Source organism: Poromitra crassiceps (genome assembly GCF_964638095.1).
Source record: "Poromitra crassiceps genome assembly, chromosome: 2".
NCBI classification, from domain to species: domain Eukaryota; kingdom Metazoa; phylum Chordata; class Actinopteri; order Beryciformes; family Melamphaidae; genus Poromitra; species Poromitra crassiceps.
Window position 1 is genome coordinate 88,455,695 of NC_139624.1, and position 22,448 is coordinate 88,478,142.

The following is a 22,448-nucleotide window of genomic DNA, read 5'->3' on the forward strand; positions in this document are numbered from 1 at the left end:
AGATGAACAGGGCATGGCTTTGCACAGGAGCAGCTACAGTCAGGAAGTGTCTGTCTAGCAAATGGGTGAAGCGGCTTAGGTACAAATGGTGGGAAGTTTCTCATTCACTCTGCTAATAATGAGGTAAAGTCTGCTTCTAGTCCTTATGTGAGGTCTAGTTGGACTTGTGAGCATTAGGCACACAGGCAATAAAGATAGATTGTCATTAGACTTGATCGTGATGAGAAAGCATTAGCTTCACACTCACAGTCATGGAACAAGTAATTTCTCAGATTCATACGGCCGATGTAATTTGCAAGTACAAAATGATTTGAAAACCATAAAGAAAGGGTTGAGAAAGTGATACATTAGAAGCAAGATTTCATATATCATTCCAAAGCTCTCACGATAATGGTTACAGCTTCTTCAGGCTGCACACCATTTATTGTAGTCATTGTGTGCAAATTACAGATGGGTATTTGAACCCAGCTCTATCCTGTATTCTTACATTACTGTCGACAGTAGTTCTGTGAGGAGATCCTCACAGAGGTGTGTAGTTTGAGCTTTGTCTTTTTAACCCCCGTGCAGTGTAGCAGGGAGGCCATTTTATCAACTGCAGTTCAGGCCTTCTTTATGTTCAGGCCTTGTACATGCTGTGTAGAGCACAAAGCCTGTCACTCAAATCCCCTGCATTTTTACCATCGTCACCATACAAAGAGATGTAAATATAAAAGGCAATGTGAATATTATTACCAGGGTGGTGGAGAGAAGGTTGCCTAGCCTCTTTAAGCTATGTTAATACCAAACAGTTTGCTCCACAAACAGATGATATGACAAAGGAACTGTGGAGACAGAATTGAATTGCCTTTGACAGGATGTGGCTCGTGTTGAGGCTTATTGATTGTCATCACAGGCACCTTGTGGAGGCCTTCACCACTCGGAATGGAGAGGAATCAGGCCAATTGACAGAAAATGGTAAATGAACACTAACAATGGAGGTTTCACAAGAAAAGAAAAAAGTCCCCCCTCACCTTTGTTGTGTATATGTTGAAACCGTTTATTAGGGATGATTCAGCATTGATGCCTTGCCAGAGCAATTTTCTATGATGTAATTGGTATTTGACGATGTATACTTGGTTTTATTTTTGAAAATAAAATAAACTGATATAATTCCGCCCAGCTGTACTGAATACCAGAGAAGCTGTTCATGAAAGAGATCGCTCTATGGTAATGAAACTCTAAGACTATGTACCATTTTGATAATGAAGCCCTAAGACTATGTACCGTCTTGGTAATGAAACCCTAAGACTATGTAGTACCCTCTTGGTAATGAAACCCTAAGACTATGTAGTACTCTCTTGGTAATGAAACCCTAAGACTATGTAGTACTCTCTTGGTAATGAAACCCTAAGACTATGTACCCTCTTGGTAATGAAACCCTAAGACTATGTACCCTCTTGGTAATGAAACCCTAAGACTATGTACCATTTTGATAATGAAGCCCTAAGACTATGTACCGTCTTGGTAATGAAACCCTAAGACTATGTAGTACCCTCTTGGTAATGAAACCCTAAGACTATGTAGTACTCTCTTGGTAATGAAACCCTAAGACTATGTAGTACTCTCTTGGTAATGAAACCCTAAGACTATGTACCCTCTTGGTAATGAAACCCTAAGACTATGTACCCTCTTGGTAATGAAACCCTAAGACTATGTACCCTCTTGGTAATGAAACCCTAAGACTATGTAGTACTCTCTTGGTAATGAAACCCTAAGACTATGTAGTACTCTCTTGGTAATGAAACCCTAAGACTATGTAGTACCCTCTTGGTAATGAAACCCTAAGACTATGTAGTACTCTCTTGGTAATGAAACCCTAAGACTATGTACCCTCTTGGTAATGAAACCCTAAGACTATGTAGTACTCTCTTGGTAATGAAACCCTAAGACTATGTAGTACCCTCTTGGTAATGAAACCCTAAGACTATGTAGTACCGTCTTGGTAATGAAACCCTAAGACTATGTACCCTCTTGGTAATGAAACCCTAAGACTATGTAGTACTCTCTTGGTAATGAAACCCTAAGACTATGTAGTACTCTCTTGGTAATGAAACCCTAAGACTATGTACTCTTTTGGTAATGAAACCCTAAGACTATGTAGTACTCTCTTGGTAATGAAACCCTAAGACTATGTGGTACTCTCTTGGTAATGAAACCCTAAGACTATGTACTCTTTTGGTAATGAAACCCTAAGACTATGTAGTACCCTCTTGGTAATGAAACCCTAAGACTATGTACCCTCTTGGTAATGAAACCCTAAGACTATGTAGTACCCTCTTGGTTATGAAATCCTAAGACTATGTAGTACCCTCTTGGTAATGAAACCCTAAGACTATGTAGTACCCTCTTGGTAATGAAACCCTAAAACGATGTACCCTCTTGGTAATGAAACCCTAAGACTATGTAGTACCGTCTTGGTAATGAAACCCTAAGACTATGTACCCTCTTGGTAATGAAACCCTAAGACTATGTACCCTCTTGGTAATGAAACCCTAAGACTATGTACACTCTTGGTAATGAAACCCTAAGACTATGTACACTCTTGGTAATGAAACCCTAAGACTATGTACCCTCTTGGTAATGAAACCCTAAGACTATGTACACTCTTGGTAATGAAACCCTAAGACTATGTAGTACCCTGTTGGTAATGAAACCGTAAGACTATGTACCCTCTTGGTAATGAAACCCTAAGACTATGTAGTACCCTCTTGGTAATGAAACCGTAAGGCTATGTACCCTCTTGGTAATGAAACCGTAAGACTATGTACACTCTTGGTAATGAAACCCTAAGACTATGTAGTACCCTCTTGGTAATGAAACCGTAAGACTTTGTAGTACCCTCTTGGTAATGAAACCCTAAGACTATGTAGTACCCTCTTGGTAATGAAACCGTAAGGCTATGTACCCTCTTGGTAATGCAACCCTAAAGCTTAATTTATACTTATTAGAAAGTGTCGCTCAGCACATGGTCGCAGACGAAAAATAAAGTGTCGCTCATGGTGTTGCATTTATACTTCAGTGAATGTTCGCCTCGGTTCAACGGTCACGTGACACTCGAACGCTATAAGCAGACAGCCAAGAGAAGAGGAACGCACAGTGAAACCACCTCGGAGGCAAGATGTAACGTACTTGGCTGCAGCCGCATATAAACGACACACAACTCACCTCCTCTCTCGTTCTTTGTGATTTTCACGAAGTCATACATCAAGGACAGGCTGATAAAAATAGCGGGGACACGTTCATTCATTTCAATCGAGTGAAAACCAAAACAAGGAAGTCAAGCGCGTGCCGTCTATATAGCCAATCAGACTTGCGCGACACATCGTGACGTAGTCAGCGACACTAGACATTTCACTAGGTAGCAGACACTGCTCGCCGACACTTGAAAGTGTCTGTCGACTCAAGTCCTCATTTCTGTCGGCGACCGTTTCAAAAGTGTCGGCAGACAAAGCATAAATTGGGCCTTAGACTATGTACCCTCTTGTAATGAAACCCTAAGACTATGTACCCTCTTGGTAATAAAACCCTAAAACTATGTACCCTCTTGGTAATGACATCTATTTGCTGTGCTTGTGAAGCATTGTGTTTGAAACAGTGTTGAGTGAGCAGCACTTTGTGAAAATGGGCTGCTCTCCCGAGAACACTCCAGAAGAGGCTTTCACGCCAGACAAAGGGCCAGTGTAGCCTTCAGCCAAGCCAAGGTGAGCTTTACTCCATTCTCATTCTCTCACACACAAATACAATGACTTATTGTGGGAGGAAATGGCTAAAATGGTAAATACCTGTAAAATTTACAGGTGTAAATAATGACTGGTTATATATAAAAATAGCAGGCAAACCTACCTTGCTGCCTCCAGTGACAAACTGTTTGTAGTTTGATCTGGTGAACTGAGGGTGTAATGCCACAACCTGCAGAAAAAATACACAAGGACCAATTAAAATATATTTTCACTATTATAGAGTCAGATTTGTTTTCTTCCATATCCCTCTAATGGCAGCAGATGAATGGTAGGACACTGTGTAGCTATGCAGGATATAGTTTTAAAACTTGAGAAATCAACTTACTTTGATGGGACAGTCAAAGTTCTCGTGGAAGCCCTCTCTCGTATAGAGTCCAAATACTTGAACCTGAAACCGAGACAAGATGGCAGAATGGCAAGCAAAGGCAAATAACTCAACATGTCTGCTTTAATTGCTGCGTCTGCAGCTGGCTGAGGCCCACAGGGGGAATTGTGGTGGGGAAAGACTTTGATTGGCTCCCTACTTCTCCGCCGGGTCACCAATTAGTGGACAGGTTGATTCTTTGAACCCTCCGGGGGTGTTAGAAACAAGGGTCCTAATCTTTGACATCAGATGGCTACAGCAAACTCTAATGTACCAACTAGTACATAACAGCCAGCTTCCCTTTATGTGAAGACCCCGAAAACTAAAAGAAGACAAAGTTTTTTAAAGGATCAATTATATGATGCTCTGCTGCAATCTCCTTTTTGAACTGCACCGGTGATTAAGGATTAGGTTAGATTTCAAAGGATTAACAGCCAACTGAATTGGTTTAGGGCAAACAATCGCTGTAGCATCGATTTTAATTGTCTGCTCCACTTTTTGTGCGACAAGATCTTGTTTTGTGCCGCCAGAGTGCGAGAATTGGGTGGGGTTGAATTGGGTGGGGGTGATATCGGAGAGCATATCTTGACTGCAAAATCCATGAAGGATGGTGGTAATGATGAGAGGAGACAAGATAACAGCAAGGTGGAGAGCATGGAGAGGGTATCCACAGACAGCTGATGGCTGACTGACAGCTCAACGGATTTGAGTGCGATCCTTTCCCCACTTCAAATTGGTACAAGCTTTTTATAAATTCCCACACCAGGAACATTTTTTGATTAATGCATACAGATATGAGGAAGATAAAAATCTGGGTGTAATGCTCCAAGAGTGAAAGAAGTGCCTTCTAAAAAAATGTGTTCTTGGAAATAATTACTGTGATGCCAAAGCCCCTCCCAGGGTCCACATCATTAGCATAACCTTTAAAGGGCCACTTTGCCGATTTTCAACCAGCTTTGTATCATTACAAAATCAGTAGTACAGTATAGACCCGAACAGTTCCATGACATTTCTTGCCCCGGAAGAGAGTTCCCCATTAATTTCTCCATAGACATTTTGAAAAATCCAAATTCGAGCCCCCCCCTCCCTTCCATTGTTATTTTTTGTTTTTGCTCCAACTGAAATGTTTTATGAATGGGGAACTCTCTTCCGGGGCAAGAAATGTCACGTGACTGTTCAGCTCTATATGCAAATTACCAATGTTTAACTTCTCTCCATCTTGCCTAGACCGAGAGCTCCCTGTTCATTCACAAAGCTTCCTGGTCCAAATGATGTCATTTGGAGCAGTTTTGCCATGGTGTCACTATTACTGTCACTATCACTATTATTTCAGCTCAACATTGTTCATTTGCATATACTACTGATTTTGTAATGACACAAAGCTGGTTGAAAATCAGCAAAGTCGCCCTTTAACACTGATCAAATGAGTTTCTCACACACACACACACACGCACACACACACGCACACACACACACACACACACACACACACACACACACACACACACACACACACACACACACACATATATATATATATATATGTACAGTATATGAATAGTCATCTGTGGGCCAATTATGAAAGATGAAAAACAGTGATTGGGCGATTATTTGTGGCAGGCCCGAAGATCAGTAAGCAGCGGTCATGAACGGCGAGATCTCACCTTCCCGTCCTCAGAGCAGATGCCCACATGCTCTCCACTTTCATCCAGGCTGATCTGGTTGATCTTGACTGAGCTCTGTGGAGAAAGAATATCATGACATCTTTCCTAGAGGCAGGTACTGTAAATATCCTTATGGTTGGCCAAATGTGGCTGGCTGACATTTTGCCTCAATGCGAAATACCATAAAGTGGAAACTAGGCAAACGTTGAGCGCTGTAATAGGTGTGTGGTCCTCTGCAGATCAGTCCACACAGTGCTAGGGTTAGGGCTTCCTTTCCCACTTTATGCACTCATGGCACTTTAGATAAAAAGATGGCATAAATTATGGTAACACCTATCCATAAAGGGCTACTTTTATATTAAATGGAAAACCGTATTTCTTTTTTTTTGGCTTATCTCATACAGTATATTTACAATTTCTCAACTACATAAGGTTTACCTGGGCATTTGTTCAACGTGTCAGTTTGTCATGAGGTATGCGTTTTAAATTATGTTCCGCCGTTTACAGAATCCTCACCGACTCGCCAATCCACCACTGAAAACTCAGTAGCGTCTCTTTTGTTCATAGAAATAGCTTCATTGTTTCTTTCAGGCAATGACTTTGATGTCTGCCAGCAGGTTCCCAGATAAGTAACATTCAAATCAATGTGCTCAGCAGGAACATTACAGTCAGAAGTACTGCTGATTAATCTGATTAAGGCCCACATTTTCACATTCCCATATAATTCTGCTAACTTGAGATTGGAGGGAATGACTTTGACAGTGGATTGTATGAGCTCATAGCACAGAGGAGCAGTTTTACTTCCCTGTCGCAGTATTTATTTATTTTATTTATTTAAGATTAATGGGGATCTTAAATAAAATAAATAAATAAATAAATAAATACTGTGACAGGGAAGTAAAACTGCTCCTCTGTGCTATGAGCTCATACAATCCACTGTCAAAGTCATTCCCTCCAATCTCAATTTAGCAGAATTATATGGGAATGTCAAAATGTGGGCCTTAATCAGATATGCAACACCAATTCTGGTTATATACTGTATCTTACACACATGCATTAACTGTGTGCAATTTGCAACACATCAGCATTACCAGATTATCTATATCTTCCTCCAAAGATCTCTGTAAAAAAAACCATCTGAATGCACACCTATGGGATCTCAACAGTACAGTATAACAGACTCTCATACTGTAAATGAGTACTGTGTAGATTACATGGAGTGACAATGCGTGCATAAGTGTCCACAGACCTGAGTTTGGGACAAGTCAAAAATATGACCCACTCACCAGCACTGTCTTATCTTATAGAGTGTTTCTCAAGCTTGCATTTTCCTACTAAGCTATAGACGGTTTTCACCAGCTGCAACCCAACAGCACTTCCTTTTTGTCAGCTTCTTCTTCTGTGTTTTATGGCGGTTGGCATCCTTAAATGTTGCATTACCGCCACCTGAATTGTATCAGCTTCACAGTGCTAACTATTTACAGTGTCCACTTTCTCAGCTGTTCAGGGGAAAACACTGACATAGCCTACTTCTATTTCTATGTTTTATTTTTGCTATACGTTTAAAGTCCCTGGAAACCAAAATCCACAAAAACCTTCTAACTATTAAAGTTAGGGTCTTATGTGAGTAATTGTGTGCCTCAGAAATTAATTTACATTACTTTCAACCCTAACCCCAAAAATCGACACTTTTCTACAAGGTCTGGATTTCCATTTCCTCATTGAAGAGAGCGGTGCGCGCGGTGCTAAAATGCATGATCTTATCACGTCATAAGATTTAATCGAATCACACACACGCATGCGCGCACACACACACTGACACACACACAGTAGCGCAGCGGCAGAGATCTCTTCCTCTCTGTCTGTGCTATGCGCCGAGCAACGCGCGAACACACACACACACACACACTCCATCTCTCTTTCCTTCTCTCTCTCTCTCTCTCTCTCTCCTTCTCTCTCTCCGTTAACGGAGAGAGAGGTCTCCTGACTGATAGTACATCGTGGTTAGCCTGGGTAAACCCAGCCTTCAACGTGCCGTCACAGAGTATGCCTGTAAGCTGTAACGTAAGTTATTCGTGACTGATACATCGGGGTTAGCCTGGGTAAACCCAGTCTTCAACGTGCCGTCACAGAGTATGCCTGTAAGCTGTAACGTAAGTTCTTTGTGACTGATACATCGGGGTTAGCCTGGGTAAACCCAGCCTTCAACGTGACGTCACAGACTATGCCTGTAAGCTGTAACATAAGTTCTTTGTGACTGATACATCGGGTTAGCCTGGGTAAACCCAGCCTTCAACGTGACGTCACAGACTATGCCTGTAAGCTGTAATGTAATTTCTTTGTGACTGATAGTACATCATGGTTAGCCTGGGTAAACCCAGCCTTCAACGTGACGTCACAGACTATGCCTGTAAGTAGGGCTGGGCGATATGGCCTCTAAAGAATATCGCAATGTTTTTCGGCTATATCGTGATACACGATATATATCTCGATATTTTTGAAATCTCTCATAAATGCTCAATTTAACCCTTCAGGGTTCATACACATTTTGACCAATGGATTTCCATGACTTTTCCATAAGTTCTTAACCTGTATTTTATGCACACCTGGGGTAAAAAAGAAGAAGAAAGAAAGGGCAGATGTTGTGAGCAAAGATGGATGATTTAATATTCCATAGTTCTGACCTAAGCAAATCTGACATCACTATTGTGATATAATATGATTGTTTTAGTAAAGTGTATCACTCAATAGTCAAAACAAAAAATAATGGCTTTTATAGAACCGGAAGCCTAGCTGCTTAAGGCCCAATTATACTCCATTTTCATCCGTAAATAAGGGCGTCCGTTTCAAACGGTGTAATCGTCACTGCCCACATACTTCCATGCGTCTTTCACGTTGGTATCATGTTAAGCAATACATCCACCAGTGGGCAGTAGAGAGTCAAATGCATGAGTGTGTGTGTGGTTTTTCTCCGTTGCATGCGTATCCGTAAGCTTTCAGATGACGGACAGAAAACGGATGAAATTAACGCAGAGTACGGACAGAAGGCTCTGTCCGTCTCCGTCTTTAACGTCGAGTATAATTGGGCCTTTAGTCTTTGGCCACACTGATCCATCATAAAATGGACAGAACGGATAGACGGATAGATTTATGTCCGTTGCATGTACAAGTAACCTACTTGTACAGCAGGTGGCGGTGAGCACCTTGAAGGTGTCAGCGACCCGCCTATAAACCGAGAGAAGAAGAAAGCTGCCACTGAATGACCAGATTAGATGGTGAAATCAGACGGTGACACTGACTATCACGTTGTACAACAGCGGGATGGTGTACACAGCATTAATTATAGCCTCATTCACCGCCTCGGCCGCCATCTTCTTTGAAAAGTTGAAACAAATCTTGGAACGCCTCCTCTCGAGACCTCGACTCTGATTGGCTAAACGGACAGTGACTATCCGACCATCCGACCATCCGATACGTCCATCCAGAAAAAGTTCATCCCTCTTCAACTTTCTGTCCATCAAAACGTATGCAAATTTTCTGGATACGTACGCTTCTGATTGCTCCACAGACAGTCGGACAGCTGTCATTGAAAATGAATGGAAGTGAACAGAGAAATGAACGCACACGGACAGACACCACGGATCAGTGTGGCCAAGGCCTTAGTCGGCAGATAAAACATAAAAGGCAATTTAGGCTCGTATTGGCATGATGGCAACATATAAGCGGTCTGAATTTTGCATTAGGGCCAGTTCTATAGTGAGGCATGGAAAGCCTCACTATACGCCATCATATCTGTGTCGTCTCACTTTTGACTGAAAAATGATGCCTCTAGATTAAAGAAAAGACAATGAGTGAGTTGAGTGAGCCAATGTGATGTTGACTTTTATGAAACGCCCAGGGTTTGTCTCCAAAAGCAACTAACGCTAACGTTACATGCAAGGTAACGTAGCTAGCTGCTAGCTACGTTAGCTTCACGTTACCTTGCATGTAACGTTAGCGGTTGCTTTTGGAGACACAAACCCTGGACATTTCATTTTGAGTAATGCATGAGGTTCTCTATGGTTTACGCCAGCTCTGGGAGTATGAAGTGCTTTAAATGCGGGGATTTTGGTCACAACAAGCTTGTGGACCACTGCCTGCTGAACTACTAGGTAGCCACAACCAGCTAGCCACCACACAACAGCTAACGTTAACGCCAAACAAATCCGCAACTCCTCCCCACGTTTGGTTTAGCGTAACGCCAGCTCAGACTTTCCCCTAATCTCAGAAACCAGAAACATGTATTGCAAATTGCAATAGTGGTTGTTTTGTTATAATTTGAAACGGTCAGCCACGGTCAGCGGCCATGTTTCGCCACTCTGCTTGGGTTGGTTGCTGGGGACGGTTGTGTGACGCGGTTTGACGCGTTTGACGTATCCATGTGATTCCCCCTCCCTTTTGAGTGTGACTGAGCTCTCCCTTGAGAGAGAGCTGACAAGAGGAAACGTGAAGCGAGTCATGCCGACGGCTCAAGTTATAAACAATGCGTGACAATTATACTTGAATGTTCGCGATATAGTAATTTCTACATCTCACGTGGCACAAGCCGCGATACCACGAGTATATTCAATATATCGCCCAGCCCTACCTGTAAGCTGTAATGTAAGTTCTTTGTGACTGATAGTACATCGTGGTTAGCCTGGGTAAACCCAGCCTTCAACGTGCCGTCACAGAGTATGCCTGTAAGCTGTAACGTAAGTTATTCGTGACTGATACATCGGGGTTAGCCTGGGTAAACCCAGCCTTCAACACGACACGATTTCAGACGGCAGCCCGTCTTTATTGTCACACGAACACACTACTACAACACATGCATGCGGCCACTACACACACTCATGCTGACGGTGGCCGGTGAAATATGTCCTCTGCATTTGACCCATCCAGGCTTGTCCTTTCCTCCAGGGGGCAGGCCAGGAGCAGTGGTCGCTATTTCTTTCCAGCGCCCGGGGACCTTCATTGGACCATCATTGGACCAACTTCAGATGTTGTCGTCACTGGTCGGATGACGATCTTCTGCATGTTTTTAGTGGGGGGTTATGTACGGAGGAACCCCCTGGGGGGTATGGGGAGAACATGCAAACTCCACACAGAAAGGCCCTTTCGACGAGATAGCCCACCTGGGCAGTAGGCACTGAAGATATGGGGGGGTCACAACTCCAGCGCCCACAGCGTCCCAGGTGGGAATCGAACCCAGGACCTTCGAGCTGTGAGGCGACAGCGCTTACCACTGCACCACCGTACCCGTGCCGTCACAGACTATGCCTGTAAGCTGTAACGTAAGTTCTTCGTGACTGATACATCGGGTTAGCCTGGGTAAACCCAGCCTTCAACGTGACGTCACAGACTATTAGGGGTGGGACAAAATATTGATACTCACGGTCGCAATATTTCCACTTGCGATACGTTATCGATACACTGGCACCAAGTATCGATGTTTATTTAAAAAAATAAAAAAAAATATATATTTTTTTTTAATAAACAGGCTAAAATATTATGCTGTGTGTGGTAGTTGAAACATAGTTTGAAGTTGACGTTTATTTATGTTTGTAGTTGAAACAAAAACATAAATACTGTAGGCTACATGAATGGAAATGTTTGATCATTAATATCTACTTTTAGAAATATATATATATATAGGTAGGTAGGTTATATAGGTTTTCTTGTTTTAATAATAATAATAAAAAGACTTCATGTGTAACTTTTCCTCCGTGGTATCGAAAATGGTATGAGTGAGTGAGTGAACTCTGAGAGAGTTCATGTCAATTCTGCTAATAAATACATAATACCTGTGTGTGCAGTGGTAAGCACTATCGCCTCACAGCTCGAAGGTCGTGGGTTCGATTCCCACCTGGACCGATGTGAACACTGAAGGAATGCGTGCCCGTCCGCATGTCCTCGAGTGCCCACCGCCCGGGTGGGGTCGGCAAAATGGCCTTTCTGTGTGGAGTTTGCATGTTCTCCCCGTGCCTCCCGGGGGTCTCCTTCATATAGGAACCCCCTTCACAAAAACATGCAACATCCTGGTTGCTTATATGGTTCCTCCTCTGATCGTTAAGGGCGCCTGTTCAGAGGGAGGGGAACTGGTTGGAATAGCGTGAACCTCCCACGTGCTATGTCCTACCAGTGAAGCTCCCTCGGGCAGGTGAAAAGAAGCGGCTGACTTGACTGCCCATGTCTCGGAGGATGCATGGAATCAGTCTCGGCTCTCCCCAGATCGGCAGAGGATGGAGTAGCAACCAGGATTGAGTAATCAAATGAGCACTAAACGGGGGATAAAAATGGGATAAAAAATCGGGAAAAAAACATTAAAAAAAAAAAAAAAAAAAAAAAAAAAAAAAATACATAATACCTGCTTCTTGCCTTTTAGGGGTATTTTTTCCTCTTCAGTTACACAGATATCGTGATGTATCGTAGGTTAAATTTCTTCCAATATATCGATTATCGCAGAATCGCTGTATCGTGATAATATCGTTATCGAGGGCCAAGTATCGTGACCATATCGTATCGTGAGTTACTTCACGATTCCCACCCCTACAGACTATGCCTGTAAGCTGTAACGTAAGTTCTTCGTGACTGATACATCGGGGTTAGGTGGAGGGCCGGAGGCTGGGTTCACCCAGGCTAATTGTCATCAGCTTACTTATCTTGAGAGCTAATATGCTTTTCACCTGTCAGCGAGGAGTTTCACCGGCAGGACGTAGCACGTGGGAGGATCACGCTATTCCCCCCAGTTCCCCTCCCCCTGAACAGGCGCCCCAACCGACCAGAGGAGACACTAGTACTGCATTGACCAGGACACATACCCCACCGGAACATCTGACCAAGTCGGAAGTACCGCTGCCGGGAATTGAACCCGGGTCTCTGCGGTCGTAGGCGAGTGCTTTTATCTCTATACTACCCAAATGCCCCATTATAACTAGTCAACCAGGGGCGTATGCAGAAATTTAATTATAGGTGGGCCTGGATCAAATTGGGTGGGCCTGGATAGGAAGGGGTGCAGATGCCCGGCCAAAGGCCGGGCCCACTCGGGTGGCCGGCCGAAAAATTTGACGTGTTATTTTACTAAAAATAATGCATTTGACTATCATTTCAAGTAGAATGATACCACCCAAGCAAGAATATTTCAAGTGTTTCAAGTGCTTTACTGAAATATTTGGACCATATAATGATAATACAATTATCTCAACCTTAAAAGGTTACATATAGGTGCCAAATGTTGCATACATGAATGCTTATACTTGTGTGTATACTGTTACTTTATACAGAAATTAGAACCACTGATCCATATACTGCTGTGAGTTTAAAAAATAACAACACTGAGGCTGCTTCAAGTTTGAACAAGACGCCCTCTGGTTTATTTATCCACAGAGAGAACAAAATTCCTAGATGTCATGAAGTTGTCATGCATTAGACTCTGGAGATGATGTGCCCTGCGTTTTTACAAAAGTAACAAAACCATTGGCTAGCAATGCAGCAGCAAGTTTGCCTCTAGAAAACAACCAATTAAAAAAAAAAAAAAAAAAAAAAAAATTGGGGTGGGCCAGGGCAAGAAGTGGGTGGGCCTGTGCCTACCCAGGCCCACCCGTAGATACGCCCCTGTAGTCAACTATAATTTATTTTTCTTTTTGTCCAAAATAAGAATGATTTGACAATGTGTCTTATTGACAAACATAATGAGCATTCACACTCATGGTCACAGAACCCAAAAGGACATGGAGGCATGCTACTTTGAAACTTTCGCTTAATAAGATGACACCATTCCACTACTGGGTAGGTTACAAATGTATTACAATGTATCACAGGAACACCCACATTATAGCTGACATGAGGATTGTGTCAGTACTCATGAATGTTAAAGAGCCTGAGGCTCTTGTTCAGACACTGAAGATGGGATAGAAACCAAAAGTCAAGCAAAGTGTTAACATCCTTTTGTTGGAAAAATAAATCATACAAAATAAAATAGAGATCCAATGAAGCAATTCAGCCCAAAATATTTATTTTCTGTCGTGAATGGAAGAATGGAATGAAGTTCCACTAGGCCCATCCAGACTCAAAGGACTGTAAGATACGTCAGCACAATGGTTCTTAAAGTACTCACAATTTCAAACTTCTGAGTTACGTTTCCTTGGATGTCCAGCAGGAAGACCTTTCCAAAATGGGTCCCGAGAGCGAGAAACTGAAATGGGATAAGGTGAAAGTAACATGATGTGAACTGAAGGAAAAGACACTTGAAAACATTTCTAATTTCTGGGAAAATCATGTGCTGAAGAAGGCTGTGGAAGGGGATAAAAGCTGTTTGTGGGAAATGCTGGGAGGTGGAGTGGGGATTGGGTGGAGGTGCTGGGAGGTGGGTGTTGTGGGGATTGGGTGGGCTTGGAGGCAAAACTGTGAAATTACAGGGGGTGGAAAAACCCTATTTATTAAAGCAGGCAGTGTGAAATGGCATTTTTTCCCTCAAATTAAAATGCTTAAGCATAATAAATGCACTGTACATCTGACTTCTTCCCATGCAACCCGACCTCCTCCCCTGCCCCGGCCCGCCATAGAGCTATTATTGCTACTGAGCAGCAACTGGTTTCCATGTTTTGTGCTTCAGCAGAAGTGTGTGTGTGTGTGTGTGTGTGTGTGTGTGTGTGTGTGTGTGTGTGTCCACTGGGACAAAAAAATTATAGAAACTGGGGGCTTTTGGCATTAGATTAAGTGTGTGTTCTTCCAGCGAGCCCCCCGCTCCAGTCCCTCCCCCTAATCCCCCTCCCCTCCAGACCAGCATGTGGATGTGCCAGCATGCTTCAGTGCAGTCTATAATGAAATGCTTATATTTACAGGCACAGCTGAGCATGTCAGACAGAGCCCCAGCAATCTCCCCAAATAAAATAAGCAAAAATAAATAAATAAAGGGGTCAACCTTGTGAGGCGGAGCGACTGTTAAAGGGATTTATCAGAATGGAATTGTTCAAATGAAATTCCGATTCAGGCACTTAAAATATGAGGCGACATAAGGCAATATGTGCTGCCGGTGGCTTTACGGTTCAGGCACTTAAAATATGAGGCGACATAAGGCAATACATGCATGTGCTGCCGGTGGCTTTACATAAGGCAATATGTGCTGCCGGTGGCTTTACGGTTCAGGCACTTAAAATATGAGGCGACATAAGGCAATACATGTACTGTATGTGCTGCCGGTGGCTTTACATAAGGCAATATGTGCTGCCCGTGGTTTTACGGTTCAGGCACTTAAAATATGAGGCGACAAAAGGCAATACATGTATGTGCTGCCGGTGGCTTTACGGTTCAGGCACTTAACACATTCACTGCCAGCCTTTTTTTTTTTACTGTAGGTAGCTTTTGCCAGAGGGTTTTTTTGAGGATTCTGGCTCATTTTACAAGAGCCAAGGATAATTTTCTGCTTGGAGTTTGTCAACACAAAGTTCACAAAAGTACTAATAGAATGTGTGCTTTCTCTGTCTAAAAGAGTTAGTTTGTAGAGTTAGTAGTTATGTAGATATTAGCCGTTGAGTACAGCATGGTTTCAGCGTCTGAGACAAAAAGCTGAGATAATCGCAGTTTTGTGAAATTCAATATCAAACAGTCACTTTAACCATTTATTTTTGGCATCAGTGAGACATCAGACATAAACAATATAGTTCTGAACAGTAATTTCCTCCATAGCAGCACCCGCACCCCCTCTCCTTACAACTCCTCCCTCCGTGGGCGTGTCTGGTGGATTTCAGCAGCGTTTGTCAGTCACAAGCCAGTCTCTCCTGCCTGTCTGAGCAGTGAGCAGCAGCCTCTCTCTCTGGCGGCCCCTCGTCGGCGAGCGTGGATGTGGCTTAATCCGTTCTTGGATTTTCGGTTGAGAGCTTTGACGAAGCCTTGTGTGACTCTGGCTTTATGCTGCGCGCTTCAAAGTGTGCTTTCCACCCAGTCCACCTTTGGAAGCCCCCACCGCCGTGCGCCCGTGTGAAAGGTTTTCGCCTACAGTATGAGAATGAGGCTCGTTCGCTTCTGGGTCCTCGGTTGAGCTCAGCTGGAATGCGTGCGTTTCTGGCCAAACAACACTCAATAGTCTGAGCACCGTCGCCACTCAGTGGGTCGGCGGAATGGATTGCACACGCCCGGCGGCTCTAACAGTATAATAGAAGATGCAAAAGGGCCAGATCAACGATCCACCGTCAAAAAAAAAAAAACGATTTTTTTGACGTATCCATACGTCGCTGGCAGGCAACGGTTGGATTCTGCTTGACGTATCAGTACGTCGTTGGCAGTTAACGTGTTAACATATGAGGCGACATAAGGCAATATGTGCTGCCGGAGGCTTTACGGTTCAGGCACTTAAAATATGAGGCGACATAAGCCAATACATATATGTGCTGCCAGTGGCTTTACATAAGGCAATATGTGCTGCCGGTGGCTTTACGGTTCAGGCACTTAAAATATGAGGCGACATAAGGCAATACATGTACTGTAGTATGTGCTGCCGGTGGCTTTACATGAGGCAATATGTGCTGCCGGTGGCTTTACGGTTCAGGCACTTAAAATATGAGGCGACATAAGGCAATATGTGCTGCCGTTGGCTTTACGGTTCAGGCACTTAAAATATGAGGCGACATAAGGCAATACATGTACTGTAGTATGTGCTGCCGGTGGCTTTACATGAGGCAATATGTGCTGCCGGTGGCTTTACGGTTCAGGCACTTAAAATATGAGGCGACATAAGGCAATATGTGCTGCCGTTGGCTTTACGGTTCAGGCACTTAAAATATGAGGCGACATAAGGCAATACATGTACTGTAGTATGTGCTGCCGGTGGCTTTACATGAGGCAATATGTGCTGCCGGTGGCTTTACGGTTGAGGCACTTAAAATATGAGGCGACATAAGGCAATATGTGCTGCCGTTGGCTTTACATAAGGCAATATGTGCTGCCCGTGGTTTTACGGTTCAGGCACTTAAAATATGAGGCGACAAAAGGCAATACATGTATGTGCTGCCGGTGGCTTTACGGTTCAGGCACTTAACATATGAGGCGACATAAGGCAATATGTGCTGCCGGAGGCTTTACGGTTCAGGCACTTAAAATATGAGGCGACATAAGGCAATACATGTACTGTATTATGTGCTGCCGGTGGCTTTACATGAGGCAATATGTGCTGCCGGTGGCTTTACGGTTGAGGCAATATGTGCTGCCCGTGGTTTTACGGTTCAGGCACTTAAAATATGAGGCGACAAAAGGCAATACATGTATGTGCTGCCGGTGGCTTTACGGTTCAGGCACTTAACATATGAGGCGACATAAGGCAATATGTGCTGCCGGAGGCTTTACGGTTCAGGCACTTAAAATATGAGGCGACATAAGGCAATGCATATATGTGCTGCCAGTGGCTTTACATAAGGCAATATGTGCTGCCGGTGGCTTTACGGTTCAGGCACTTAAAATATGAGGCGACATAAGGCAATATGTGCTGCCGTTGGCTTTACATAAGGCAATATGTGCTGCCCGTGGCTTTACGGTTCAGGCACTTAAAATATGAGGCGACAAAAGGCAATACATGTATGTGCTGCCGGTGGCTTTACGGTTCAGGCACTTAACATATGAGGTGACATAAGGCAATATGTGCTGCCAGTGGTTTTACGGTTCAGGCACTTAAAATATGAGGCGACATAAGGCAATACATGTATGTGCTGCTAGTGGCTTTACATAAGGCAATATGTGCTGCCGGTGGCTTTACGGTTCAGGCACTTAAAATATGAGGCGACATAAGGCAATACATGTACTGTATGTGCTGCCGGCGGCTTTACATGAGGCAATATGTGCTGCCGGTGGCTTTACGGTTCAGGCACTTAAAATATGAGGCGACATAAGGCAATACATATATGTGCTGCCAGCGGCTTTACATAAGGCAATATGTGCTGCCGGTGGCTTTACGGTTCAGGCACTTAAAATATGAGGCGACATAAGGCAATACATGTACTGTAGTATGTGCTGCCGGTGGCTTTACATGAGGCAATATGTGCTGCCGGTGGCTTTACGGTTCAGGCACTTAAAATATGAGGCGACATAAGGCAATATGTGCTGCCGTTGGCTTTACATAAGGCAATATGTGCTGCCCGTTGCTTTACGGTTCAGGCACTTAAAATATGAGGCGACAAAAGGCAATACATGTATGTGCTGCCGGTGGCTTTACGGTTCAGGCACTTAACATATGAGGTGACATAAGGCAATATGTGCTGCCGGTGGTTTTACGGTTCAGGCACTTAAAATATGAGGCGACATAAGGCAATACATGTATGTGCTGCTAGTGGCTTTACATAAGGCAATATGTGCTGCCGGTGGCTTTACGGTTCAGGCACTTAAAATATGAGGCGACATAAGGCAATACATGTACTGTATGTGCTGCCGGTGGATTTACATGAGGCAATATGTGCTGCCGGTGGCTTTACGGTTCAGGCACTTAAAATATGAGGCGACATAAGGCAATACATGTATGTGCTGCCGGTGGCTTTACATAAGGCAATATGTGCTGCCGGTGGCTTTACGGTTCAGGCACTTAAAATATGAGGCGACATAAGGCAATACATGTATGTGCTGCCGGTGGCTTTACATAAGGCAATATGTGCTGCCGGTGGCTTTACGGTTCAGGCACTTAAAATATGAGGCGACATAAGGCAATACATGTATGTGCTGCCGGTGGCTTTACGGTTCAGGCACTTAACATATGAGGCGACATAAGGCAATATGTGCTGTCGGTGGCTTTACGGTTCAGGCACTTAAAATATGAGGCGACATAAGGCAATACATGTATGTGCTGCCGGTGGCTTTACGGTTCAGGCACTTAAAATATGAGGCGACATAAGGCAATATGTGCTGCCGGTGGCTTTACGGTTCAGGCACTTAAAATATGAGGCGACATAAGGCAATACATGTATGTGCTGCCAGTGGCTTTACATAAGGCAATATGTGCTGCCGGTGGCTTTACGGTTCAGGCACTTAAAATATGAGGCGACATAAGGCAATACATGTATGTGCTGCCAGTGGCTTTACATAAGGCAATATGTGCTACCGGTGGCTTTACGGTTCAGGCACTTAAAATATGAGGCGACATAAGGCAATACATGTACTGTATGTGCTGCCGGTGGCTTTACATAAGGCAATATGTGCTGCCGGTGGCTTTACGGTTCAGGCACTTAAAATATGAGGCGACATAAGGCAATACATGTATGTGCTGCCGGTGGCTTTACATAAGGCAATATGTGCTGCCGGTGGCTTTACAGTTCAGGCACTTAAAATATGAGGCGACATAAGGCAATACATGTATGTGCTGCCGGTGGCTTTACGGTTCAGGCACTTAAAATATGAGGCGACATAAGGCAATATGTGCTGCCGGTGGCTTTACGGTTCAGGCACTTAAAATATGAGGCGACATAAGGCAATATATGTATGTGCTGCCGGTGGCTTTACGGTTCAGGCACTTAAAATATGAGGCGACATAAGGCAATATGTGCTGCCGGTGGCTTTACGGTTCAGGCACTTAAAATATGAGGCGACATAAGGCAATACATGTATGTGCTGCCGGTGGCTTTACGGTTCAGGCACTTAAAATATGAGGCGACATAAGGCAATACATGTATGTGCTGCCGGTGGCTTTACGGTTCAGGCACTTAAAATATGAGGCGACATAAGGCAATACATGTATGTGCTGCCGGTGGCTTTACATAAGGCAATATGTGCTGCCGGTGGCTTTACGGTTCAGGCACTTAAAATATGAGGCGACATAAGGCAATACATGTATGTGCTGCCGGTGGCTTTACATAAGGCAATATGTGCTGCCGGTGGCTTTACGGTTCAGGCACGTAAAATATGAGGCGACATAAGGCAATACATGTATGTGCTGCCAGTGGCTTTACATAAGGCAATATGTGCTTCCGGTGGCTTTACGGTTCAGGCACTTAAAATATGAGGCGACATAAGGCAATACATGTATGTGCTGCCGGTGGCTTTACATAAGGCAATATGTGCTGCCGGTGGCTTTAAGGTTCCTGGAGTTGGGCGGATGGTGGGGGCTTGTGTGACTGTACAGGTAGCTGCATGGCAGCAGGTACACATGCACGAGAAACCCCAGAAAAAAAGACATAGTCAGATCAAATTTAGAATTTCCGCAAAGCAATGCTTCTCGCCGTGGCATGGTTTGCTTTTTGGATAAAACAAACGTGTGAGAGGGGGAAAAGAAATCCTGAAAGTAAAAATAAATAAAGGAAAATCAATAGCGGTTAATAAAACATTGGGCGAGGAGACATAAGTGGGCATGACTCGTGCTCTGCTCAGGCGTGCGTGTGTGCACCCAGTGCCACAACCATTAACCATCTGGCAGAGAGTGGCCCTCTTGGAAGTATCAACATTCGACAGAGGAGAGGAGCGAGACATATGGAAGAGTGGGAATAAAAAGAGGAGAAGACAATGGTGCCTGGTGTCTTTGAATAAAATGAGGAGAAGACAATGGTGCCTGGTGTTTTTGGATGTAGCTCCCAGAGAGGAGAACAGAGGGAAGGTGAGAAAACAATGGCCTGCCTTTACAGTTTCAATAGAGTGGATTGGAAACGGATTTTGAGTAGGACATCTCGCTAATGTGTGCATAAACAATGTGAAATGTGTGCTTGAGATGTGAGGAGGTCCCTCATGGCTTGTGGATTGTGACCTGTACCTTGTCATGGACAGTCATACAGCTGACTTGTGGATTAAGACCTGGTACCTTGTCATGGACATTCATACAGCTGACTTGTGGATTATGACCTGTACCTTGTCATGGACAGTCATACAGCTGACTTGTGGATTATGACCTGTACCTTGTCATGGACAGTCATACAGCTGACTTGTGGATTGTGACCTGTACCTTGTCATGGACAGTCATACAGCTGACTTGTGGATTGTGACCTGTACCTTGTCATGGACAGTCATACAGCTGACTTGTGGATTGTGACCTGTACCTTGTCATGGACAGTCATACAGCTGACTTGTGGATTAAGACCTGGTACCTTGTCATGGACATTCATACAGCTGACTTGTGGATTATGACCTGTACCTTGTCATGGACAGTCATACAGCTGACTTGTGGATTATGACCTGGTACCTTGTCATGGACAGTCATACAGCTGGCTGCATCCTTCTGGAGAATCTCCGTCACCCCGTTGGAAAGGCGCTCATATTTCAGCTTGGGCTCCTCCTCACTGTCCTCCTCCTGGTGCAAAAAGGAGTACTATTATCCTTAGATGGAGCCCTCCTCACTATAAGATTTCTTACACAAATTAATTTTCAAGTAAATTGTTATAAACAAATTAAATCAAATTACCTCACCCTATTGGTACATTTCGACCTTTGACCTTATGTCAAGAAAGGTAAGAAATTAGGACATAAAATACAAAATTAAACTAGTCCTATTTTGTTTTTTTGCTGCAATAAAAACCATGCAAATTCAGAAGATTAACATACAAATTTGATGTTATTGTATTACGACATACATCATACATTGTCTGAACACCCTGATCTTGAAAGTGAAATGTAATAATGTATAATCATAATGTTCAACTGCAAAATCCAATCGTATACAGCAGTGATTCCCAAACTGTGAGCCGCCCACTAGTGGGCTGTGGAGGTACTGCAGGTGGGCCGCGAGTCGTCTGCCAACACTCCAGATTTGTAGCAGATTTGTAATTTGTAGCAGAGTCATTTTTAAAGCTATTGTTATCAGTAAGCTATTGTTATTGTTATTGTTATCAGAAGAAACTAGAAGACCTAAGGCATCCATTGCTACCAAGCATGCTAGCTTGTCGGGAAGGGGGCTAAATAACGCTCAAAACACAGGTAAAATGTTGGCGAGGGAAAACTATTTCAAAGGGGTCCCTTGAACTTTCAGCTCAATTTAGCTGAAAGAAAATTGGTTCATTGGGTACCCACGAGTCTCCCCATTACAGATAAGGTATAGCATTTTTCACAGCCTAGCATTAATAGCTTGTGGATTGATTTCTTCTGTTGTTGCTCATCACATTTTGTCTCAACAAATGTGTTATGCATGCAAATACTTCTGATGAGTAAGGGGGGAGAAAATGTTGACAATCTGCTTTTGGGTATTTTGCAGAAATGTTTCTGTATGTGGATGGATTATTAATTTCCCTTATGCCCAAGTTCACATGCTCTGTTAAATAAAAAATATATATACATATAAAACATAAATACATCATCTTAATCTCATGTGTTGATCAGAGTTGTGATTAAAGGGTTGGGTGGGCCCCGGAGGATTTTCAGATTTCAAAGTGGGCCGCAGCATTCTTAAGTTTGGGAACCCCTGGTATACAGCATTAACAGGGGGGTCTATAGTAGTCTTCAGCAGTGTTCTAAAACACTGAACATCTGAAATCATCAACAATACCAAACAGTAAATTGTAAATTACAAGGTTTTCACACGACAGCAACATGCAACTAATCCATTTTGAGAAGGACATCCACGGTGTCCACCGACACTGCCAAAGTGCTGCTGAGCAAGACTGAACCCAGCAGTACTGCACTTGCACTATGGCCAACCCTGTTCTCGCCTCTATGAACAAATACATA

General features: G+C 43.6%; 1 protein-coding gene across 3 annotated transcripts in view; it reads right to left on the reverse strand.

The window, feature by feature from the left end:
* vps41 (VPS41 subunit of HOPS complex) overlaps positions 1 to 22,448 on the reverse strand; it is a 43,761-nt gene that overhangs the window by 17,602 nt on the left and 3,711 nt on the right. For all 3 annotated transcript variants that reach the window (XM_083653676.1, XM_083653675.1, XM_083653677.1), the window contains exons 3-7: positions 20,971 to 21,078; positions 13,945 to 14,022; positions 5,808 to 5,882; positions 4,105 to 4,167; positions 3,883 to 3,948 (exon numbers count right to left, since the gene is read on the reverse strand). In XM_083653676.1, the coding sequence (XP_083509802.1) occupies positions 3,883 to 3,948; positions 4,105 to 4,167; positions 5,808 to 5,882; positions 13,945 to 14,022; positions 20,971 to 21,078 (390 nt within the window). The remainder of the gene's footprint in view (positions 1 to 3,882; positions 3,949 to 4,104; positions 4,168 to 5,807; positions 5,883 to 13,944; positions 14,023 to 20,970; positions 21,079 to 22,448) is intronic.